At 39.1% G+C, this 26,624-nt stretch overlaps 1 protein-coding gene across 1 annotated transcript in view; it reads right to left on the reverse strand.

The window, feature by feature from the left end:
- The window catches only part of OGDHL (oxoglutarate dehydrogenase L), a 45,972-nt gene that overhangs the window by 7,519 nt on the left and 11,829 nt on the right, over positions 1–26,624 (reverse strand). The window contains exons 4-17 of the mRNA XM_066324193.1: positions 24,851–24,966; positions 22,989–23,143; positions 20,214–20,360; positions 19,530–19,620; positions 18,861–19,040; positions 18,352–18,480; positions 17,803–17,982; positions 17,027–17,179; positions 15,708–15,810; positions 14,977–15,105; positions 12,794–12,944; positions 10,619–10,746; positions 4,149–4,327; positions 601–672 (exon numbers count right to left, since the gene is read on the reverse strand). Coding sequence (XP_066180290.1) covers positions 601–672; positions 4,149–4,327; positions 10,619–10,746; positions 12,794–12,944; positions 14,977–15,105; positions 15,708–15,810; positions 17,027–17,179; positions 17,803–17,982; positions 18,352–18,480; positions 18,861–19,040; positions 19,530–19,620; positions 20,214–20,360; positions 22,989–23,143; positions 24,851–24,966 — 1,913 coding nt within the window. The remainder of the gene's footprint in view (positions 1–600; positions 673–4,148; positions 4,328–10,618; positions 10,747–12,793; positions 12,945–14,976; positions 15,106–15,707; positions 15,811–17,026; positions 17,180–17,802; positions 17,983–18,351; positions 18,481–18,860; positions 19,041–19,529; positions 19,621–20,213; positions 20,361–22,988; positions 23,144–24,850; positions 24,967–26,624) is intronic.

Genomic DNA, 26,624 nt, shown 5'->3' on the forward strand with positions numbered 1-26,624 from the left:
AGTTTCCATTAATTCAGAAAAGATGGAAAGTCTAGGAAGACTGAGGAGGACTAGGACGTCAGCAAATGAGAGAAACAAAATAGATCCGCTTTGAAAGAACATTAAACTACAATTCAATTTTTGAGTGTACAGTTAGCTTTCAGTCTCCCTCCTGTCCTGTAGAGGTATGTACTTTATCAGTAGAAGTGAATTACCACTCTATGAAAGTCTTAGCCCAATCAAAATTAGAAATTGCTTATTTTCATGCTCCTAGCAGTACAATTCAGCTCCACTGCGAAGAGCCAGGGTAGTCTCACTTGACCTCCTTTAGAAATTGGCTAGAGACACCTATTTGCAGTACACACAGCAAAATAAACAAGCAGGATCACTGGCCCTGAGGAACAACCATAAAAAAAAGATCATGCTGCCAGAAATTAATAGTATGTGACCTCAGCTTTGTAATGAGCAGCAATGCTGCATACTTCCATTACTTTTACTGGGATCAAGTTAATGTTACACCAAGATGAAGCTAAACCCTAACCCACTATACCTAGCTAAAAGGATATTACTAGCAAAAAATCTCTGGGATGTGAAAAGCAAGAAAAGGACAAAACTACTTACTGGATAGGCATCAGAATCATCATTGCTCATCTGCAGAAACCTCTCAGGCCTGGCTGATGAATGCTCTGGACCCTGGTAAAGGTATAGTTTAAAACAATGTTAAAGAGCCAAATGAGCAATTAGACAGCAGTCTAGATCACTCACTGCATGAGTACCTCCTGTCCCCTCTGCACCAGCTGCACACCCATCCCCTAAGCCAAAGACATCAATGGCAACAGTGAGACAGAGGACACACTGCAGGACAGGAATTCCTCATCTTCTGTTTTCATAGGAGATTTGGTTTCACATGTATTTCCAATGTTTCTACCAGCTGCCAGTGATTTTTGCCCTCAGTCTAGCTGCACAATGAAGACCAGTGGAAAGGCAGTGGGTCCATGTGGGCACAATGATGACCTTGCTAATGCAGAGCAAACAGGAGCATGAGGAATGTCAGGAAGAGAAACACTGGGTGCCCCAGAGTACTGCAGTGACTCACAGTTCATGCATGCTGAACAGGAGCAAACACAAAGTTAACTGCTGACTACTTCTGCTTTATTAGGGACAAAAGCAGGCACAGGATCTCTCCTACTACTGTTCACTGTTCAGTACAGGACCAAATACCAAGTTGAACGCTTGAGCTAAAATGGATCAAAATACACACATATTATCTGCCAGACTAACCTATGATTAATTTCTGCCTCCTCAGGAGATATTTAATGTTCTGTCATTACTGAAAACTCCCATCCACTGTCTCACTAGCAGTACCTATGGCAATTATTTCAATTGCACAAACACTGTTAGCTCCATTTTACATTAGCAAAGGATGCATGCTGGCCACAGAAATTATCAGGAATAAGGAATGCAGCAGAATCTGTTCTTTTTCGTTTTAATGCCCCTGTTTATGAAGGATCAGAGAAAGCTGTGAGGAGTGTGAGAATGCAATGTGCTTTTCTATGTATTGCTATTGCTGACAGCCTTGGCTTGTTCAAGTGACAGATACCCTTAGGAAGAACTTGCATTTTGCACACAGCTGTGAAGTATTTTAACTCAAAGACAGACTATTACACCTCTCAACTCTCTCCATGTCTCTAAATCTAATAATGCTCATGAAGAGATTTTTTCTTTATATGGCTATCTCCCATCATAACTTCCTCTGTTGAAATCTTAATACATGATCTCCAAAATCAGTCATTATTCTGAGTAGTAGTCCACCTTGATTGAACACATCATCCTTCCTAATTCCAAGTGCAGGATTCCAGATCCATAGGAGGAACACAAAGATGATCAGACGACTGGAGCATCTTTCCTATAAACACAGGCTGAGAGAGTCAGGATGGTTCAGCCTGGGGAAGAGATGGTCCCAGGGAAATATTTCACAGCACCTTCTAGCACTTAAGGGGGACTGCAAGAAAGCTGCAGAGTGACTTTTGACAAGGTCAAACAGCAATAGGACAAGAGGAAAAGGCTTTAGGCTGCAGGGGAGCAAGTATGGGTTTGATATAAGGAAGAAAATCTTTGCTGTGAGGGTGGTGAGGCACTGGCACAGGGTGCTCAGAGCAGTTGGAGATGCCCTGTCCCTGGAAGTGTTCAAGGCCAGCTTGGATGGGGCTTTGAGCAGCCCCTGGTCTAGTGAAAGGCTCCCTGCCATGATGAGTGGGTTTGGACTAGATGGTCTTTATAGTCCTTTCCAACAAAAACCATTCTATGAATCCATGATTCAGTCTTCTTCATGGACTGAGGGAATTCAAATGAAAAAAACGTTCTGGTGGCAACAAATGTGCAACAGAACAGCCTAGAAGTGTGCCTTGTATCACTGCTCCTTGGAATTCTGCCTCCACTTTTGAGGTGCCAAATAATCTGGTCACAGACAGGTAAGGACTTGAAAGCGAGGAGCAAAGCTGCACAGAATTATGGTGCACAGTAGCAGCCCAGTTTATTGTAGCACCTCTGCTGTTCACATCTGTTTGCTGTGAATCAAATCCTGCACTAAGCATGGCACACACAGCACAAGCCCAGTGCTTCACAAGCACACTGCAGTCAGTACACTGGGAACAGAGATGTTACCAGCAAACAATTACAGGACAGGCAGGTGAGGCTTCCCCATCACTCACACACTGCCCCAGCAACAACCTCAGTCCAGAGCCTCAATGTTCACATCCATCTTCAGTTTCTGTGCTGACACCACCAATCAGACTGCCAGCAACTGCTGCGTGGGATGGGGTAGGGTTTATTTCTACTGTGACCACCTATCCAGTGAGAGCTACACTGAATCCATTTGCTACTTCCAGATGAGTCCCCAAGGAGCCATTAGGCTGCAGAGTCTTTCAATCACAGCCAGATTGCCAGTGAATGCATGACCTAGAGGTGAAGGGATCCATATCCCATTAAGAATCCTTCCCCAAATCATCTTGTCCCCAACACTGTAGTTATAGAAAGACTAGTCCTCCTGTAATGAAAAGGTCCTCTGGGAAGATAAAAGATTTCAACAGCCTGGTGGGATTCTTAAATATTCCAAAAGCAACTGACACTAGTAGCAAAATAAGCATGTTTAAGAAGACCTGTGCAAATCTTTGCTGCCAAGTGGCTATGAGAAAACAAAGATGAAAAGTATTGTAAGTAGCAGAGAACCAGCCCCTTAAGCCGAGTGCTTCCCTGCAGAGGACCACACCTCCTGCTGAGGGCTCATTCAGGCTGTCCCCTCAGGATACAGTAAAAAAAATTAATTTATCAAAACCCTTGTGAACAGCATCAGACTCTTTATTTAAGCACAATGGATATGGAAAGCCATTCATAAGATATGAATGCACCCCAGTGTATCAGGACAGGATCATAATTGAATGGAAATAAACTAAATTGTTTGTGAGAATAGAAATGACACAGTTTGCAGTGAAAAGGTCTAAAGTATTTATACAGATGGAGATTGCCACTGTGGCACATACTACGCTTTTTGAAATAGAAAACTAGGAACATACATGCAACAATTCATGAAGGTTAATGTATTTGAAAAGGAGAAAATTAACCTTGCCTTACATAATGTTCATGTAATCTTAAAAATTATTTTAAATACTTGAAGAGCAATTCCACTGCTGATATGAACTTCATGTAACTTTACACATAGGGTGTGCCCACGCCCTTTCTCTCTAGGACATTGTCTAGTTCCTCCTACTAGCCACCAAAGAAAAGATGGTCAACAGCTAGTAGAAACATTTTCCTTTCCAGAAAGAGGGAGATGATTTCTTATTATATCCAAATTAATCAAGATCAGTGACTTTTGAAGAAGTTTTAAAATTGTTTTATATCATTTCATGGGAAGAGAATTTAGTGCAGAGTTTACACAGCCATACTTTATGCAAAATAAAACCAAGCAAGCACTCTTAGACTTAGACATGATTTCTTTCTTACTGCACTGAGAATACAGCTTTCTAGGAAGAGAAGGCAGTGTCTTAGGGAAAGATACCAAAAATGAGAAGAAAAGAAAGGAAAAACATGGAGGAAGTGGTACATGCCAATAAGAAGGACACAAAGCTAAGAGCACTCCTGTCCTGCATGTGGCAGCCAGCAGCACTCACCATTCCCTCCATGCCATGTGGCAGGAGCAGGACGATCCCGTTGTGCCGAACCCACTTGGTCTGGCCGGAGCTGATGAACTGGTCTATTATACACTGAGCTGTGTTGTGAAAGTCCCCAAACTGGGCTTCCCAGCACACCAGGGCATTGGGACTCGCCATAGCAAAGCCAAGTTCAAAACCTGACAAGCAAACAAGTAGGAGAATTAGAAAATAAACAGAGTTGCTGGAAATTCCGTTCATTCCTCATTAAAAATTAAAAATAAAACAAATCCAAAATTAGAGCATCAACTGGATTTTTGGAGCCTTGGTATAAATCATGCAGTTTTCAATAGTACCATTTCCAAGCCTGACTGCAAGCCTTCAAACTTTTCCTCAAACATTTCAATATCATAGAAGTTGTTCAAACAAACTAAACCCCCTCCTTCCACTCCAACTTCAGTATGTTTCCCTAAGAGCTCAGTACCATCATCTGTAAAAATGCACTTACAGCCCAGTTAGAGTGATTTATTAATTTTAGTATTTCCACAGCCCTACACAACATCATCTTTCTTTCCCCCTCTCATACGCAGATGATGAAGAAAATTACTGGCGACGTCAATTTTCAGTCTACAGACATAATCCTAAGTCTTCAGATCTTCCAAAAAGTCTGAATATAACAGCTGGATGGCAAACACATCTGAGACTGGGATAAACAATCCTTTCTTAGGCAGGGCTAAGGACCCTTGGGTTTCTGCTACAGCGTGATAAACATTCGATCTCTCTTCATATTTTCCATTGACCCTTTGATACAGCAGAGCCTAGAGTGCTGAATGCGTACCTGTACTCAGATTCTCCACCTCTAGTTTGGGAGAGATCATAACCAAAAAGGTAAATAAAGCTCTCAGTAAAAAGCAGAGGTATATAGCAGTGCTCTGGGTGTAGAGGTTCTGGCTGAGGCAAAACTGTTGCAATACACACAGAAAATAAATATTTAATTGATAGATATATTTCATCTTGAAGCTCTACACAGACTATAATGACCTGGTTTCATACTTCAGTATGGGAATACTTTCATGGAAGCTTACCCCAGCAAATCAACTAACTTTTGGGTCTTCATAGTCTACTCCTTGGTAATTCCAACCCCGTTTTTTGCTTACCACGCCCACAGCAAGAAATCTTAGAGTCACCTGGCTTTTGGACTACTGATCTCTGACCAGTTCATCCATGACTCCAGCAGATGCTCATGGTCTCACCAAAAGGCAACTGACACAGTAGAGCCCAAAAGAAGACTGTAAAGTCAGACAGACAGCTCTTCCTCTGTGAGTCCTCATGACAGGTCATTACGACAGAGAATGACTTTTGCTGGCCTTGCCATTGGCCTGACTGCCTAAACAGCCTTTCCTCCATTTCTGGCCTACTTGTTTGTGTAATTCCATTGTTCTTAACACAATGAAAACAGCGGAAAAATTTACACAACTCCTTCAATCATATTCCCAAAGGTATCTGAAAAATAGATTTCCCTAGATAGGCTTGAATCCCATTCTAATTTTACACAGGCATTAAGAGACCATTTCTGCTGATTGGGTGACATGGTTGAGAAAATATGCAATATGTTCAAGACTTATTTGTGCATATGCTGTTCTCTCTAAGGGTGGGGTAATCTAGCTTTTAGAGAGGCACAAACTGAGGTCTTGACCACTCAGAGTTATCAATAATCAAACAGTGCTTTTCAGATAGCATGGAGCTCAGTGCAAACTTAAAATTTGTTTACAACACACACGTAATTCTACTTCATATACGAAAGATCACCCCTAAAATTCACATAGAAAAAAAAGAGGATAATTTCTCATTTCCTATCTTGTTGACAACTTCATGTTAATCTCTACAGGGTAACAATGTTCTAGGTGAAGCTGCAGCAAAAAGTGTGATCTTAACACAGATACCATTTGCAAGCTTTCTGACAGCTATAAAAAGTCAAGGAAAATACATCCAAATGTAATCTATATATTCTGATTAGTATTTTGAGAATGAAGTTGCTGAGGCTATTATTTCATGGCACATGTGTCTGTGGTATACACATCTTTGGTATACCAGAACTCAATTTTTCACCAGGGAATGAGAGTTATGAGAATGAGAGAATGGCAGTGAGAGTTACTAAATTAAAACTATTCCAGTCGTGGTTATAGCAGTGGAATAGCTTTAACTCTTGACAGACTAAGGAGTCTGTGACAAATTACTACTACTACTACCTTCATGGGGAGAAACTTACTTAAAGAAAAAGATCTGAACTGCTAAATTAAAAAAAGTGCTGGTGGAGAGAGATCTAGACAGATACAAGGTAAACAGCCCAGGAGAGGGTCGGGTTCTCTTGAAAAAGGGAATTGTTTGGGCACCAGAGTCAAAGTCAGGGAGGGTGACCTGAACTGGAAAGTTCCACCACTCTAGAGATGGGACATGAACTGCAGGGGAGCAGGTTCCTACCCAGGTCCCTCATGAGGGCTCAACCTCAGACCAGAAAAAAGAATTTTAAAAAGACCAAAGAAGAACTACAGCAGAGACCTTGCAAACATTATTGTTTGCATCTGCAGAAACAAGAACTGAACATTTTTTTAAAATCCTGTGCAAATTTTGTGGGTTTAAATGATTAACTCTTACACAGCTAGAAACAGAGAACAGGTTGAAGCTGTGAGGAGTTCCAAGGCAACCAGGCAGCAAGACAATTTTCAAAGAATGTCAGGTAAGGAATCTGCACACCCAAAGGGTGTTGGAGAGCAACCAGCCAACTCCAAACAGCAGGCAGCTGCTCAGGGCTCAGAGCACACCAGGCCACAGGGAACCAGGAACCAGCACAGCAGTTTGGTAAACTTCTACAATGAGGAGACAGAAGGAAGAAAAACACACAGCACTTGATTAAGGCTGCAAAACTAATGCTTCAATTGCTGGAGTTCATTACTGTCCCTAGATGACAGACCTAGCAGAAATGCTTGTTTCTATTAGTCCAGTGCCTGCTGTGCTCCCTCACTGTTCTTCCGTCACTCTGGCACAGAAAGAAGCGTTGTCAAGCAAAGTGGCAGCTTACACAGCATACTCTGCTGTGTTTTCCCCACAGCATTTTCATGATTATCATAAGAATAGCTGTTTTTCAATTAATGTAAGTAAGGCTACAGCCATACCTTAATTCAATATGACTTTGAAGTGACTTAAGGCATGAATGTTAACTAATGGTTAAAAGGGATTATCAGCACAAGGATTTTATATCAGAATGAAGAAAGGTTCAAAGACATATCTTTGCTATCTTTAACAGTAATTCTAAGCTCAGGGACTACAGAGGGATATGCATCCTTTCACAAACCCAAACACAGCTCAGGACAAAGTGAAGTTAATACCCATGTGGTGGCTGACCGATGCCTTCTCAGAACTCCATGCAGATGAGATTGATTACTACAGTCTGTCCTAGTTCCTAACACAATTTCTAACAAGTATTTGTATTTGCTACCCCCAACATGAAAAATATATTGCTCTGACTGAGCAGTAAGTAATGTATTTCATTCTAGGTGTGTATCACAAAAAATATTTTTACATTAATACCCATCTTCCTTTCATCTTTTGCTTTAAATTTGACTTTTTCTCTTGAAAAAACTACACTCCAAGTCTCATGGTTCAGGAACTTCCCGAACTACACACTAGTTCCAAGTCTATCTTGCCTGATTTTCCTTGAAAGCTCCCAGTATGGGATGCCCCAGCCTGAGATCTCTCAAAGGCAGTATTGAATCTGACAAAGAACCTCACCTCTAGGACCAAGACTCAACACTACAAAAGCCATTATCAAGAATTTAAAAAACGCTGAAGAGGTAGAATGGAACATCTGTAAGTTACTTTCATTTTCCTCCTCTATCCTAATCAGCAAGTAAGTTAAGACAAACATCTTTTGCTTAAATGACTTCTCATGGCCATCACTTGAACTTCCAGATATTCAGTTTCAGTACAAGGAAATTATAGCAAGGCAAGTGCATGCATAACTAAATTGTGATAAACTGGGTATAACTAAAAATAGTAGACATAGGATGCCAAACAAAATTATCAATAAATTATTTGATAATTTACAATTATCAAAATTGTAAATCTGATTTAATGCCCAGGTTACACCCACTCCAGAGCTTCCTGTAGACAAAACATAAGCAGTTGTCTGAACTACAATTGAGCAAGACTTCGTTTGTTTTCTTTCTAAGACAGAAAGAAAAAAAAATTATCTTTCTGAAATTTATCTTGCCAGAGTATCATTTTAATGGAGCAATGGCTCCCCAGGTATTAATAACAAGCTGGACTATAACTTGGTGCAAAGCTCACAGCTCTGAACAGCTACCAGCTCTTAGCTTATGTACCTGCTAAGGGAATAATCTGCAGTTATATCATGCTGGGCTGTTTGTTCCATTTTTACTTGGCTCTCCCTCATAGGAACTAAGAGAATTCGCAAAATGCTTCGGAGATGCTGCATGTTAATATGGTCTCAAAATAAATTCCTAACACTTTTTCACCATTTTCCCCCCTTTACATTATCTCACAACTCTCGCTACAGCCACCAAACACTTCAGTGCACTAATTCCAAACTTTTTCTTTTAACAGAATTAGATAGCAGAAACAGCAGTTAGAGAAAATAAAGTCTTCAAGGGTTTTGGTTCTCCTGAAGAACCAACTCCATGAACTACAAGCCTGCACTTATTCTTCCATGTTTTAAAAGGGAGACCCAGTGATGTTACCAGCCAAATAAATATCAATTCTGGTAGCTCTTCTTTGACTCAGAGCCTTAACTAGAAGAGACATGTTCACACAGTGCTGCTTATCCCAAAACTGTCTCTCTATGGAGGCAGTACACAAGAGTTCATGTTGGAAAAGGTCAATATATAAAAGCTGGCAAAAGAGAGAAAACTTCATTATAAAATCACTTCAACACAGAACACGGCATTTTTAGTTTAAGAAACCCAATCCAACAAAGACACAAAAAGCCACATCACTTATCAACTATTTGTATCAATTTAATCTCCTTTACTTATAGAAAACATCTCAGACATAAGGGAGTTAAAGTTCTTGAAAACTAAAAGTATCAATATTATTAGTTTTGAAGAACCTGTCATCCCATCTGCTGAAGCAGAAGTGCACAGAAATGGTATTCTTGTTTTCAGCATGCAAACAAAACCCTATTTTACCCTACTGTTTGTATTCAATGAATTTTGTTAAATCAGCTTTCACCTATCTTCTGCTGGGCAAGGTGGAAGGGCAGTAGTGAGCAGGATGAGATCAAGAAAGAAAAAGAAAGAAACCCCACTCAGTTTTTTGAAGAATGGAATTGTGACAGTTAGAATTGCCTTCATGCCATATAACACTAGACCTCCTACTGACATGTTATTTTTGAAACAAAATCAGACTACAACCATATCCAGACATTTGGCACCTCTTTTGGAATGTAAAAAACCCAAAGCCAGAAACCTATGACCCACTTATGCACAAATTCTGCAGCAACACTGTACAGAGGCTCAAATTAAGAAACCTCAGAACATACTATGAGAAACAATAGGAAATTGGAAACAATCATTCTATGAAATTAAATTCTTGATTTTTATCTGTGCCAATTATTTTTCTCCCGTTTATACACATCCTTACTCGCACTCTCCTATTTAGAGTTTACCTTTACATGTTAGCAATAGAAAAAATGTGATTCTGGCACAGAGTTAACAAAAATACCTAAAAAAAAAAAAAAAAAAAAAAAAATCTATCTGGTCATTCATTCATTCACCCCATGCTCGAACTGTACAATTTTATACCACTTTAATTTTAATATTATTAGCAATAGGTAATATGTAGTATTGCAAAATTGACTAAGTAACCAAATATTTCTGTAACTTTGAAGCAAGCAGCTATCAACCACTACCTTTATCTAGTACAATGTTATTTCCTTCACACAATAGTTCATTATCCATAGAATCAGTAACGCTTTTGATAAATTATTAGATGTATATGTTTCATGCTCCACATTCCTCTTGCCACCCTCATCATGTCAGAGTAAGGTTATCCGTTCTCTGTGGCTGAAGGTAAAATAATTCACTATGATTAATGCTATCACTAAAAAGAATTTGTTTTCTTGAAATAGCACATTCAGAAAAGCAGTTCAGATAAGGCCAGGATGGATTCTTTACATCTCTATGACGAACTGTCTCTGGTTTCCTTGTCAGTTCCTCCCCTTTTAAGAAAGCATCAGGCGCACATTGCAGCACTGTCAAGATCAACAACAGCAGGTGGATGCTTTTAAGTGAATCCCAAAATTGCAAAATGCAGGGATGCTTGTTTAAGGGATGCCAGAACCTGAGAGGAAGAGCTCTGATAGCTGTTTCATATATGACCATTCTACAGGTTTGTTTCTTTCCACATTCATTTCCTTGCTGAGCTCTGCTGCTTGTCTAGCAGCCCTACCACACCCCAGGCAGACGGAGACGTACCCAAGACCCCGTACTCGGACAGGGAGCTGTTGCACACCGTGTAGGGGGCCTGCTGCTCCCAGAGGTGATTCATGGGAACACAAGTTCTCTTGTCAACTTCTTGATCATGGAGCACATGGTGACGATGGCTGCAAAGAGTTGTTGAAAGAGATTTATTAGCCAAGAATCATTTTGGGCTTTAATAGAGCTATTTTCAAAGCTAAGGTATGGAAGTTGTGTTCTGGAAAGCAAGCAAGCACCTTGGCTGTCTCTGCTAACACACAGCATCCTGGTCTGGTTGAAACCATGGGAAATGCAATCACGTGTCTAAATACAATTGCTGCACTGCAAGGACCTACACTGACTATCCAGGCCTCACAAGCACTCACAGAAACTGAAAATACCTCACCACTAGTAGAACTGGGGAGAAAGAAAAGGATGGGGAAGTTGTTGCTACAAAATAGAATTATTAAAGAAGTTCAGAGGAACAAAATTGTTATTAAAAACATTTTGTTCTTCCTTCCTCACAAATTCTAGTATTTTCCTTGAAACAATTGTTTGTCTTTAATGGAAAAAAATGTAATCTAATCTAATTTCAGCACTGAAACTTGAAGGAGTTGTATCCTCTTTCCTGCTATTTCCACTCACATGCACCATTTACAGTTCTCTAGAACACCATTAATCAGCATTAGAATGGGGCACCAAGGAATACTACCAAAACAGAGATGACTGAAGTAATTACTGCAATCCATTAACTGTCTGAGCAGGCTGAGTGAATCACAGCAATATGTCCAGCTTTACAACTGCTAACATAAGGCCAGTTATTGTACTGGTAACAATACTGTGTGTTGTAGAGCTGCCAACACTGAAGTCTGAATCTTTTTGCGTTTCCCTTTGCTATAATGAATGCTAGCAAAAAGCTCTGAAATTTATCTAGAAGTCAACAATGTAAAGCCAGAAAAAGACTGAACCTTTGAAGAGCATCACAGGGAGGAAGTAGAGAGAAAGGGGGAAATTCACAAACAGGCAGCTGTTTGGCAGAAATCATTTTTGTCACTCTAATTTTGATTTTGTCATTAAGGCAATGACAGAAGACCTAGCTAGATCTTAAGCTTCTTGAGTACAAAGTTTTGTGTTTCCCTAGCAAAAGGTAATTAAGATAACATAGATGGCCAGCTAGAAATATACAGACATACAATTTGCACGTGAACAACTGTCAGATTTACTGACATCAAACCAGTACAGAACCAAGGCTGTTGCCACCCTCTGTCCTCAAGACTTTGTCTCCAAGAGGAGAAGGGGACTGGTGCTTCTGCCTGAAGCTTTATCTAGCTTTTTTATCTATTGATAGTGTTGAGGAAGAAAAGAAGCCATCCCATGGAATATTGAAAGAAAGAACTATTTTCTAGACATCACTTTAGAAGCTCCAAAATACTGAAAGCACCCCATCATGTTGTTTTATTATGGCAACACAGTATATTCAGTTCTTCCCAAATTCTAGCCAATACTGTGTACCAGAGGAGACAGGCACCAACATTTACTTCTCTCTTCTACAAGCATTCACAATGGAGCACAGCACAGCATTCACCCCAGGAACTGGCATCACATCAAAGGTTTCAATTAAATACATCATTAACATTTTACTCTACAGAGAATAAGGTAAGGCAGCAAACTATATATTTTACCAAGTGATGAGATCCTGCCTTCATACATGCCCCAGAGGCACTAAAAGTCTCAGTACAAAGGACCTTATTGACTTTAAAAACCTCACCAACCGGCAACATGTTTGTTCACAGAGTACACGAGTTCCAAGCAGCCACCTACTGGAATGGTGTTTAAAAGACCTAGGATCTGCTGCAGCAAGTATTCTCTCTTCTCAGCAATTAGATGCAATGCAACTGTATTTTTTGTTAGAAATCAGGGGGAAAGATACCATTTCTGCTTTTCAGCAAGAAGCAGTAGAAAGCGTTTGGTCTGGCTTAAATGTTATACTTTAAAAATGCTGCTTAGAAATACATGGCAAATTTGATTACTACTGTCTTCTAGAACTTAAAAATTTCAGATTAATGCTGAAGAAACAGCCCCAACTTCCTCCTCCCTGTAGAAGACCCTACTTTTTCAACAAATGGCAAGTTGTTTCTTTAAGTATGGTACTTACACAGTTAAACAACATTTAACAGCGATCTCAGTACTGACCTGAAAGTACCTCTCTCCACATCCTGCCCACTCAGTCGGACATGGATCCCTTCTTTGAGAACAGAGCCAAAGGCCATGTATTCTGCTAAGGCCCAGTCAACAAGCCTGTTCTTGGTCATTTCTGAGCGGGCTTTCAGAATCCGAGAGAGTCCTACATTGCAATAAAGGTCAGAAATGAATGGATCTGTTTCAGAGAACTTCTCTGTACACATTATATTCACCATTCTCCTTCCCCAGTGGCTAAGCTAAACACAGACACCAAATCAGATCTACAAACTGTTTTTCTAGAACTGAACTGCTGGCAAAATAAAACAACTTGCTTCCCAAGCAAACAACTGTGTAATGTTCATACTTTGTTTTTGAAGAAGAAGGTAAGGCTGTGTCAGAAACTACTGAGGACGATTAAAAAGACCCATAGTAAAATTCTCACAATTTATTTTCACATCTCTAACACCAAGTATTGTTTTATAAGTGACTGAAAAGAGCAATTTGGTTTCTGAATTTTTGTCTTCCTTCCTTTTCTCATTTTTTCTTGGCATTTGTCTTACTGCACTTCTGGAGATGTTATACAGTGAAAACAGGCTGGATTGATCAACACTATGAATAACATATGAACAGAAAAACTGTAGCAGCTGCCAGTGGATTTTCAGTTGGTAACCAACAGCTGACTTTTCAGTGAAGATTTTATAACCTCCTGAGCCAAACCACAAGTTACAACACTGTAACTTTCAAAGGGAACAAAACTTCACAGCTGCACACAAGTGCTTCCAGCTTTGAGGCCACAGGTCTCTTGTATTCACTGTCAATTGACACCACCTTATTTTCACATGCAGTGATGATTTTGGTAAGCTAAGTCCCATAAAATAAGTACCATATATTATTTTCTGATATTTCCCTTTCCTTACTTTCCACAATTTTACAGAAAAGCACCCCACTTTCTTTCCACATAAAACTCTCATTGAAAATGCCACATTTTAAGTAAAAAAAAAAAAATAAAGCTTGAAAATTTTCCCTTCAGCATCTACTAAGCATTTGATTAAAAAAAATCTTCCCATTGTTTATTGAAAAACTGTATTATATTATGCTATTTCATTCTAGTGAAAGGACAAAATACTTCAATTTTCTATTTCTCTACAAATTCTCATGGCCTTTTAAACTGCATAAAAGAATCTAGCATACCGTAACTGTTTTGAACCATAGACCATAATTGTTTTGAACCATAAATCCACCTTATATACTGGCAAGTGTTCCCTAGTGTCAATGGTTAATCAGTTTACTAACAAGAGACCAATTTACCTTTTTAATTAGAATGTCTAATACTAAATTTTATTGGGCAGCTATAATTTTTAATTTATCAGTGTCACAACAAAGTGCACTAATGTATAGAAGAGCTAAATTTGTCCATTAATTGTATCTGCTCAACAAGCCTGCAATTAGTGACTGGGAATGCCCTACCATCATTACTTGTGCTTCATTTCCCAAAGGAACATAAACACATAGAATTTTTACAGAAGACAAACTTTATTCTTTGATGGATGACTCTAGAGAGGATTAGCTTCGTCTCTTTAGAGATTTTAAAGAGAAAAAAGCTCTTCTTTCCTTATCCTTAGTATGTACCCTTACTATGTAAAAGGAAAAAGATCCCTAAACAAGGGGTCTCCATGTGTCCCCATGGAATGAGCAGGTATTGCTCCCAACAGTTGCTGGATTTCAACCTGCCCAGGAAATAAACCTGCCCAGGAAATAAAACTATCTCAGATCTCTGACACAGTGTTGGGGCTCCCCTGTGAGACAGGCACTTACGTCTATTACTGTAATAGATGCCAAAGTGAGGACTGAATCTTTTCAGAACAAAAACCAAGACTATTGGGGGGAAAAAAGCAAGAATGAAAGGAATTATTAACTTAAGGTTGCAAAGAGACTTCTACCTCCCTCAGAGGAAAATCTATTTTAATGAGGTATGAAACAGAAGTGGTGTGATACTGAAAGAATATTATGCTGAGAGCAAGCAGCAGGAACTTAAATGTCACATTCTCCTCACCCATATAGAGTGGAAGAGTCAAAGTAAAAAAAGTCACAGGCATTTTCCTCTTTGAGAAGTGGCCCAAGAATAACTTCTGTGCAGAAACACAGAAATGGAGCAAGACACGAAGCCAGCAGGAGACACAAAGCCTTCAGCTGACCTGAGTGTATTTTGAAGTCTTGGACTGGCACTGAGCTGGCGACATTGCCAATGTGAGTCAGCAGCTCTTCTGAAATGCCCGTCGGGGGACAAGACATGCTCTTGGGTTCTCCGTCCACGTTAAAGAAGCCTGGGAGGAAAAGATTTGGTGAGATGTTCAAGGACTCTTTAGGAGATATGCATACTACCAACAACTTACTTAACAACTCAGGTGACATTCTAAGCAGCAGACTAAGCCTAGTTCTTCCCCTTTTCCTGGGAAACAATACTTTTGATTGTCTCCATGACAACACAAGCTGATCTTACAGGCACACAATGATCTATCTTGCTTCTGCTTTCACTCCCTGTGAAGTCCTCTATGTGGGCAGAGGCAGCCAATAAAAGGCATATGGCACCTCAATCCCTCAAATAAAAATAAATAAATGAATAAATATCATGAGACATACTCCTTCTTCTGACAGCCCAGACAGTTAATAGTACAGGAAAACCACTTCTCTGTTAAACTGGAAAATGCTTTTTCAAAGTCACAGCTTACTTTGCCCATTTTTTAACAAAAGCATTTATTTCAAGTTGATCTGGCAGAATGCTATATTTACTACAAACAGGAGCAAATCAAAGGTCATATATTCCATTTTAAAGGAATTCTGTCTGATAAAATCTATTTAAATCCTAGATTTTGGGCTCAAAATCATATTCAGGTGACACTAGGATAAGTGAAAAGACACTCCTTACCAGGCCAAGGTGAATCCAGCCAGTGCTTGATATGAAGGATCTTATTATCCTTAGATCTAGAATATGCTTCTTCACATATTCTGTCATACTTTGCAATTTCTTCCTGTAGAACAGTTTTAAAATGGATAAACATAGTACTCTCATATCTTACAGATGGCACCTCTCATTCAGCATGATAAAACCAGCTGTTTAACTCCATGAGAAAATTTAGTTACAATAATACAAATAAATAAAATTAATTTTATCTAGGATCAAACTACCTTCTAGAAACATGCTTATACACATCACTCTAAATAAATCATTTAGTTCCTTGGACAGGTGTTACAGAGGAGTGTAACATGAGGAGTGTAACAAAAAATTAGTCTTTCTGGGAGAGTCTAGCAAAGAATCTGCCACACCTCTCAATGGAAACAGATCGAATGCCACAATCAGTGGTGGCAGAATGCCTCTGCAACATCTGTGTTTCATTCCAGAATCACATTCAAGCTATTAAGTCAGCTAATCTTTAAAGGATTTAACAGCAATGTTGAGCTCAGTCTGTACAGCCAAACATCCATCCAGGATCCTAGATCCAGTCATCAAATCCATGGTGCCTCTACAGGCACACTCTTTCAATATATGATTCAGGAAAGCTACCTCTGCCTGAGTTGTGATCCTTCTTACAGACAACAGAACGCACCTACCCAAACTGTGTATTTCTTGATCTGCAATATCATGTCACTACACCTTCTCAGAAGGTCCTTGAAGGTTTCAAGGCTCCTCAGAAGGTTTCATCTGCACTCTAAACACCCATTCTCAAAAAAATCAAGGTAAAGACCTAACCAGTTTAATACAGACACCAGACTGTACACTTCATCTTTGTGGAATATTTCAAATGATCTCTGAATTTGGTTGAATTCTTGCAGGAAAACTAAAATGTTAAATAGATTCTATTTCATCATTCCTGGACGCAAGCCTGCCAACTTAATCAATATGAAGCTATCAACAGGAGTGTTCAAATATTGTCTTGCTCCTGAATCAAGGTTCTAGAGATGAAGAACAGCTGACAAATGCCTCTACTTTCCAATGACCTCATTTAATCACCTTCTCCTTCAGAACTGAAGCAATTTTTATGTGCAATATATATTAATTACTTCAGAGCACTTCCAGTCCTTTTGTTACAATAGTAATATTTTACATGAAAATCCAAGCCAAACTGAACCACAAATTGTCAAAGGGTGAATCAGAGTCGGGGAGTTTTCAAGTAGGCAGCATACAGTGACAGTTGGGTCTTTCTCCTTACAACTCCTTAGACTCCCTCTAACTCTGCTGGCGTGTACCTCAAACTCCTGCAGTGTCACAGTCCCATCTGCAATCAGTTTGTCAGCGTATTTCTTCAGCACCGGCACCTGCTTATGGATCTGCTTGTACATCAGAGGCTGGGTGAACATGGGCTCATCCATTTCATTGTGCCCTCTCCTACGGTAACAAACCTACAAAGGGGAAGATTGCTTCTGTTGATAAGGAAAAATGCAAAGTGGAATACTTCCATTTCAGAGTTTTACAGAGATTTTAAGAGGTTTATTGTATAAAAAACATTCATGGCTTCTTGTGGGCCTCTTAGTTGCTTGGTTTTTTAAAATGAGGAAACTAAAGGCCTTTAAAATCAAATTTGTTCCTTGACTAGACCTTCTAAGCTGTGGAAACCTGAGACCCTGGGGGGGCAGGGTTCAGACCCCTGTTCAGGCACCATGTGTTGCAGGGGGGTCCCCACAACCCCAGTCCCAGTTTGGCTGTGTTGCACATGGCCAATAAATGAGATGGGTATGATGGATAGCCCAAAGAAATGATTTAACACATCAGACCGTAGGCTGCATCCAAAGATGAGGGAGTGTGGTTAACCTGGCATTTTTAGGGTTTTACTTGGACAGGTGTCCAATCTCGGTTAAAGGGCAGGGGCTGGACCTTAAGTCTAAGGTCTTGGACCAACGAGGCTTATTCTATTAGCATCTTCCTAATATCCCATCTCCCAGGTTCTCAGGTTTCCACACCAAGCCACAAAAAACTAAATAGTACATAATGCACAGAATGCAAAGTAAAGAAAACCAAGACTTGCCAAGTCAACGACCACATCCTTATTGAAAGTGTTTCGCCACTCTGCAGCCACGTTGCACACATACATCACTGCCTCAGGGTCATCAGCATTCACGTGGAAAATGGGAGCATTGACCACACGAGCAACATCAGTGGGATATGGAGATGAACGGGCCATACGGGGGTCTGTGGTGAAGCCAATCTAAAAATTCCAGAAACAACTATTAAAATAATTTGGGCACCTCCCTCTACTCTGTTTTGAAGTTAGCATTTAATAGCCATTCACACAGCAACAGCATCAGCTTTTTATTTTGGCTAGCTAGCTTCCTTTTGCTCCCTTAAAAACCAAAGCAAGCCTAATCCAATTAAGTATTACAAATTGAATGGAATACATGTAGGTGATAAAATATTATCCACTCAAGAGTTGCCTGATACTAGCATCTTCAAAAACATCTCAACCATTCTAATAACCAAAAGGGGGCAAGGAACCCAGTTAAAAACAAACAATAAAAAGAGAGAGATGGGCAAATACTCAGCAGAGAGGTTGATTGGAAAACGCTGTATTTGTTACCTGGTTGTTGACCACAACGTGAATGGTGCCATTTGTGGTGTAGGATGGGAGGTCACTAAGATGAAATGTCTCATAAACCACTCCCTGTCCTGCAAAGGCAGCATCCCCGTGTAATAATATGGACATAACCTAAGAGGGAGAATTGTACACACATATCCACACATATATTAGAAAGGAAATCTGCAGATTGAGCTTCTCAGCAGGATTTCTTGGCTCTATATTTCTGTAGTGCTTACAAAATATAACAGTAATTTTATAATAAACCATAAATTTCTCAGAATTCTGCTGCCTTTTCTCAGTTTGCAAAGGAAATAAAGCTTTAAGCCTACTTCCTGAAGTTACTCTTGAGGTCCTATGTCACAAACCTTACCTAGTTGAACAGGTAATATATCATTTTGTGAAGGAGGAAAAGAGGAAGATTCTGTGATATGTAACTACTGACAAAGTATTTTTATTGAAAATATCATTAAAAACTACCATTAAAAATTACCATATTAAACAACCTTTACCTTTTTCCCTGCTGTATCCCCTCGATAAAACTGTTCAGCTTTTGTTTTGCCTTGCACAACAGGATCAACTGCTTCCAAGTGAGAAGGGTTAGCCATCAGGGACAGAGTGATTTTCTTGTTTGTTTTTCTGTTGATCCTCTCATGGTACATTCCCAGGTGGTATTTTACATCCCCAGATCCCTAACAAGAAAGACATAATTACAATTCAGAAATGTCATTCAGACCTGCTCCATCTGATTCACTAAGCCCAAAATTCCTGATTCAACCTGAAAAATGCATCTGGTTACCTGAACATCAGTGTGCACTATGGGTTTCACAACATAATTTCAGACTGTTCCTATTCTATTATCTTGCTGTCATCATCAAGTGTTAGATAAATAATTACAGAATATTACTACTCTGTTCATTCATCTAAAACAAAAAGAGATGCTTAGAGGTTATGAACTCTGTCAAATGGAATTCATCTACAATCACTTCTGAGAGACCTTCTGCATGTTAGAAGTATAATTTATAAATTTATTAAGAAACTTCACTGAATCATGTTCCTCAAACTAGAAAAGAAGGTGTTGCAGCTGATAACACTGTTTTGATGGTAACCATGACCAAAACAACCGAGAACTATCTTGAATGTTGACCTCTCTATACAGATGTAATGAAAAAACATTTTACCTCATCAGCTGCTTCAAGTTTGGGATCAAACTGACAGAAGATCTGCTCCAGCTCTTTTCGGATTACATTAGCCAATACATTCAGCCGACCTCTAAGAAAATTCCCAACACAGTTATGTCTCAAAAACAGTACTAACAGAGTACTAACAGAGCAGAAAACTTGAATCTGCAAACCACGCTGTCAGAAATTTGCAAATGTTCTCTTCAAACTTTTGAGCCTGAAACCCTTGATCTAACCCTTCTTCCCATTACAAAGTTCCTCCAATGCATTCCCTCAGACATTTTAGATCACCTTGTTATCCAAGTGAATTGTGTGGCTATCTAGCAGTCTTTAAATAATCACATTATAAATTAGTTAAGGCATACTGCAAAAGTAAGTTCAAAACTACCTCACCAAGCTTTCCCAGTTCTAGAGACTCTATGCAATGGCAGAAATACCATGGCTGCTGCCACGTTTGTTTGCAGCTTCAAAGTATACTGAGGAGAGTTTCTCTACCATCTAATTCTGAAGCCTGAAGCCTCTTACTGAGAGGGATTTGCTACAGTTCTGTGTTTCCATTACTTGTTATGATGCACTCTTCCTGTCTCAGCTTTTCTAATATCAACTTTTTAAACAAAATTCTTAAACCCAAAACTTGTCCCAGCACAAAAAGCCCATTTGTTGAGGTGTTTAAATTAGCATTACCTATGAGGCATTCCCATTATAACATATTCAATTCCCATTTCACTGGATTTATCAATGATGGTCTTAAGTGCAGGAATCATTACTTCACATCCTTCCAAACCAAATCTCTTTTCAGAAGACCATTTGCGAGCAAGGAAGTCTTCAAATCTTTGCCAAAAAGAAACAAAAAAAAAAAACAAGAGAAATTATTTGTACTAAGGTAATTCAGCAAATACTTATTGTTTACTACCTTAAAGCAAATAAAGTTACATTAAACTGTTTTAAAACATCTGTGAATACAAGTTATTTGCCTCTGGAGTTAAGTCACAGATGGGGAGGGAAACACAGTAGAGAATTCAGTCTTCTTTCTCCCCCATCTGAAAACTATTTACTAGGACTTTGAAACAATTGAGAGTCCCCACCTCAGACAAAATTAACTTCTCAAGTTACACTCTGTTCTCATGAGCACTGGGAAGGCAGAGTGACAGCAAAGAAGTCTTTTCTATGAATTGAAGAAAATATAACAACCTGTATTTTCTAACACTTGTAAAAAAAAAGAGTAAAAAGCACACCTATTCCATAGGTCTCATTCAATAGCAAGGCTCCTTGGACTGTGATGTAACACTTAGAAATGGGCCAAGAAGCAGGACACTGGTATCTCTGCCTCAGCTTCAGCAGCAGAATTATGTCAATGCCTGACAGCTCTAAGCTCTTTCATTCTTTAATGCATTTGGGCCAGAGGCAATGTGAGTGGTTAAAAAGTATGTTTTAACAAGCATTGAAAGGATTATACATTGTAAAGCTTGGAGATAGGAAAGGCAAAGAAAATACATCTTCATGAAAGTAACTGTACTGGTTACATCATCTGTGCAGTGCCTCACCCCGTAACACTGCCATAATCCATTAATACTCAGCTTATTCCTCACTTAGAATCCTGATACTTACCTCTTTAGACTGAAGTCCTAAAGGCGGTGACATGAACTGTTGCCAAAAGTCTCTCCTAGCTCACCCATCAATTCCTTACAATCCAGTCATCTAAGCAACAAGCCAGACCCTCAACTGAGCTGTTCTGCCAGATTTCCTCAGGGAAGTCTGTGGGGCTATGCCAGTTTTTATAGAAAGGGAAAGCAGTGTGCCATGTGAACAGCAGGTCCCACAGGGAGAAGGAAAGCAGTGCACACACTGATTTCTTCCTCTTTGCAGCAGCAAGTTAAGCCAGTACTGGACAAACAGTGATGACTTGAGGCAATCTGCCACTAAGTGTGCAGAGCTACAGTATTTCACAGTCACAAATTGCCAGGCCCCGTACGCCAGGGGAGACACAGAGCTCCAGCCTCTGTCACTGCATGCATTCAGTACCCAGAGAGAAAAACATCTGGTGAAAGCTGGCTGCTCTCAGAAGGGACTGATCTGGAAATACTTGACCCTCCCCAGGCTCCACATCAGGGTCTAACATGTTCACTAATGCACTACAAAGTAGCTCAGAAACATACAATGAGCATTTTACATCAGGAGCAGTTTAAAATGACCCTTTTTCAATAACATATCAGTGAAAACCATAAGGCATAAGAAATCCAACTTCAAAATTCAGTTTTAAGTACGCAAGCTCTGTATTTCTTGGAATTAACATTTTTAAAAACAGTCTTGAGCAAAACAATGAAAACATGCTTTACAAAGCCACAAATCTCAAGAGGACAACCAATTTTCCACAAAACCAGACTTTCTTCCTAGGTAATTTTCAAACAATAAAATAAAAACACTCTAAAAATAGCTGGATAGAAATTTTTGTAAAACTTTTTTCTTCCCCGTTCAGTAGACAATTAATTTGGCAGAAGATGAACATTGGGCTCCTTCATGCCACTAGAAACCCCAGATCTTTCTACGGCTTGGGCAGGAATAAAAGCACAAATTCTTGTTTTAGGATAAACGGAGATGATTCATACTGAGGGCCTGTTAAACAAACTTACTCAAGTGTAATATTCACTTGATTGACCATTAAGTGTCATTTTTTGTTTCTGTTTAAATGAAACTTTTAATGAGACATTATAACACTGGCAAAAAAAACCACCTGGCAAAAATATCTTTTGACACCTCCAATGAGCACTTCATTTTTAGGTCTTTGAACATAGAATCTTAACCAAAAAGTGTGCCTTTACAAATCTCTGATTCTTGTGTTTAACAAAGGACATACACAGTTTGAGACTGTAGGGACTGAAATAAATCTTGTGTCTGAGAAGCCTTGTTCCAGGGGCAAGAGGATAATTCGATCTCTGGGATCACAGTATTTCCACACAGATAGCCACAATGGGAGCAGTCAATAAGCTATTTCCAAATGTGCTTTCTTTTACTGAGGATACTAAAACTGCAGCTGCCAGGTCATGCAATAGCACAATACATCTTGGCACATCTCAAAATGAAAAGGGCAGAAACAGTACTTGAAATCACACACCAACATCGTTCTGACACTTATTTTCTGAAACAGGCTACAAATCTCAAGCACAAATGTATATTACTAGTGTGCTGAAATAACTTTTTCCTAATTCACCTCCTCAAGCCACTGAAAACACCGCCAGGCATGCCACTAAAGGCCTTTTAAGATAACAGAGTACTAAGTCACAACACAGGACCCTGACAGATTCCTCACAGCACAGACTTTCCTTTGATATGGCAGCCAGGTTAACTCCATCCTGTACTCCGGATTTCAGTGATACTGTTCCCCCCTACATCAGCAGCTTCCAGATCCCACAGGCCCCAGGCAGCAGGCACAGAGCAGTGGCCCAGCCCAGCCCAGAGTACCTCATGGAGCGCACCAGCCTCGCCAGCAAAGTCCTTTTATCCTCGTTTGTGAACTTCATAACTCCTGGCGTCTCAAACTTCTGACGGATCCACTGGCACTGCTCCACATCGTTGATGAACATAAACTCCAGGCCAATGTGTTGGCAGTAGGTATTCTAGCAAGTGAAAACACCAACAGGGAAGATTTAGGAGCTAGTGGGCCACAAAGAAATGAATGTATTTTTAAAATTATATTCTCTGTTACTCTCTGAAAGCTACCTTGTCATCTTCTTCCACAATACCTCCTCCTAAGTAATTCTATAAATGAATAAATTGTTTACTGAATCTAGTTTTGTTTCACAAAGCTTTCTCTACAAAGTAACATTTCAAAATTTTTAAACTGGAAGATTCTCATCTGGTGCTACACTCAAATCTGCCTTACACTGACTGGCACATGTCACCTAATTCCATGCTGTTCCTACAGGCATAGTACACTCTTCTTTAGACAGACCAGCAAAGATTTCAAGTAATTTATCAAAATTTGTGCCTTTTACCACATCTTTCTTAAATGTCACCTTAAACCAAGAAATAAAGACAGTGAGAAGACAGCTATCAAGTCTAATGCAAATTATCTGATAACTGTCAAGTTCCAGAAACCTGGAAATGTGAAAAAAATCCAATCTGAGAGCAGAGAAAGGACAGGGAGAAATGCAAAGACACAGCAGAAATTTTATCTCCTTGTTCATTTTTAAGATTTTCTTTTTCTTACATTAAAAAGAGTTATTTCATTAGAAAAGAATATGTCCAAAATACAAGTCAACAGAAGTAAGACCTACTGTGAGTTTGAGACAAAACTACTCTCAAGATAGTGTGTGCTCTCTACTGCCTTTAAGGAGTTGAATGTTAACCTCTATTTAAAAAAAATAAAAAAATCCAAAGCTCTAGAGAGAAGAGGAAAGCAGAGTATTCTCTCTCCTTAACACAATCAGTTCCTTAAGGCTTTTAGATTTTGCAACTGATTTTGTCCTTTTATTTGCACATTACAATTTTAAGGATTATTGCTACACAGATAAGCTAGAAGTGCAAAAACAAACGACCTCTCCCCCTCTCCCCCCCCCCCCCCCAATTAAATATAGAGCTCAAATGAACAACAAAGATACTGTGGTTTAACAATTTACCATGCCTCAGCAAAGCCAACGTAAAAGTCAAGCAACTGGGAATATCCAACAATGACTCACTTGGCAGTCTACAAATTCATTATCATTCCTACTTGCTGCTTTGCTATTTGGAGTTCACCTCTAATGATATTTGTTCCTTCAAATTAGTTTTTCTTTGAATTATTTTAGCTTGGATGACTTCCTATGCCATAAACCATGTCACCTGTCAGATAATGAATCTAGAAAAAAGACTGGGGATGGAAAACAAGGACCATCACAAGCTACTGCTGGGCTTTCATGAATTTGGTACCCAGCCTTCATATTTTTCCTCAAGTAAAGGTCTCACTAAAGGTGGGGATCTGAAAGCAGCCCCTGAGTGTCCTGAGCACTGTGTGCACAGGTGTTTCATTTGTGGTACAGCACTTCAAAGACAATTTCCAAAGACTCTACTCCTTTTAAACAATATCAGTTCTTTCCAGAACAAGGGCTGGCATTAATATTCTACCCTATTCACCTCTTTTATAGTCATCCTTAGTCTACGTATTTCCAATATCCAGCTAATTGCACCAGTGGTGCTGCTACCTCTAGAAATAGTACAAAGGTTATTTTTAATGTTGTTGGAATCCTTTACAGGCTCTGTTAATAACTGACAAATGATAAGGGGGTTTTGTGACTGACACCTGGAAAAAGTTCACTTTGGTCTGAATGAAAACATGTCCCACTGACCTCCAGGCGTTTGATGATCTCTCTCAAAGAAAGGCTGTTCTCATTTCCTCCTATGAAGGTGGTTGTTGGCAGCTGAAAGACTTTGTCCAAATCTGATTCATGCAAACCATAAAACCCTACAACAGGTATGGTATTGATTTGCAAAGAACAGGAGACAAAAAGAAAACCAGCATTATTTTTCAAGCCATGGCAGTTATATTTAATAAAGCAGATGCCAGATTAAAAATTGAAAGTGTGAATATTTTGAAGGTATCCAGAAGTAAAATGGACTTTAGTCTGGATTTTAAAAAGAGTGTTTGAATTAAATAGTCATTATTTGATTCTTTCTTAAATGCTCAGATGAAACAACAGAAATTAGAATCATCCAAGCCTTTTTTATATTTTACCACATTCAGATACACATCATCAATTTTCCACACTACTTCTTGCAGCTCACTGTTTATACCCTGCTCTATCATGCACAACAAACACAAAAAGAATGCCTTCTCACCAACACAACCAGTCAGTGGAAGCATTTTACACAAGTTCAATAAAATGCTGTACAGGCACTCTGCAGAACTTTCAAGGTATTTCTATTCACCCTCTTTCTCCTTTTAGGAAAATTAGTTTGAAATGACCTGTGCAGCTCTAGCTCCCAGGCAGTGACCTCTAACAAAACACACAGATATCCACACCCCAATCTAAAACTTGTTTAACCACATTGACCCATCTTGATTTGGACATATCTAAACTTGTTCGGGCTGAGATTATTATTTAAGAAAATATTTAACCTGACTATTATGCAGTTTCAAAAGCCAAAATACACAACAGACAAGACTGAAAGACTGGTATCAATGCAAGTTCAAGGCCTCGTATGATACAAGTTTAACTCTGACCTAATAAATGAAGGAAGGAAAAACAGTTTCTTTTAACTGTAAGAAGCAAAAGTACAACATTTATAATACACATTACCCACAGTTACAGAATCTTATATATACACATTAAAACTACATATGTTCCTACATATGTCAAAATATTTGAAAATCAAAAATAGCTTCTCCGTTTTTAATTTTCAACTCTTTATCGTAATTCCAAATAAGCTGTAGACACCCACTTTAACACTGATACAACAGCATGCACATAACTCTTAAATCAATAAGGTGCTTAAATGTTAAGTGACTTTTCTGAAGATAAAAGCAAAACAGTAAATTAAGGATGAAATAATAACACCACTTAAGAGTTGAAGACAAGCCATAGGACTGCATTACTACCACTTCCACTATACAGCCCTGTCAGTACATAACACGGTTTTTGCTTTAAAAATAATACATTTTAAAATGTTAATTTTGGTTATAATAAAAATTTCAATAATATATTAAAATGTCAAACCTGGATTGGCGCAAAAAAAAAAAAAAAAAAAAAAAAAAAAAAAAAAAAAAAAAAAAAAGCACAGGTGCCTCTAATTCTCCTTTTCAGTATCATAGCAGGTTTTCTCCCAGCAGGAGGGGAGAGTGACACAGGGGACAAGGCCTTTAGTGCCATTTGAAACAAAGCATTTATTTCTTCAATTTTGCTGACTTTCCCTCAGACTTTAAAGGCTCTTGATGTTCTCTCATGCATGAACCAGAACACGTAGAGAAGTGGTTTGGGCACACACAGAACATCTGTGCTTTGTACCACAGCACCACATATTTACTGAAGCATCCCGTCGTGTTTAAAGAGATACAATCCTACTGAAATCCTGAATGAGATTCTGCCCTGTGACTCATGCAGTAGGCACATGTGTGACTACCTG

This window comes from Sylvia atricapilla, chromosome 8, assembly GCF_009819655.1.
Source record: "Sylvia atricapilla isolate bSylAtr1 chromosome 8, bSylAtr1.pri, whole genome shotgun sequence".
Lineage (NCBI taxonomy): Eukaryota > Metazoa > Chordata > Aves > Passeriformes > Sylviidae > Sylvia > Sylvia atricapilla.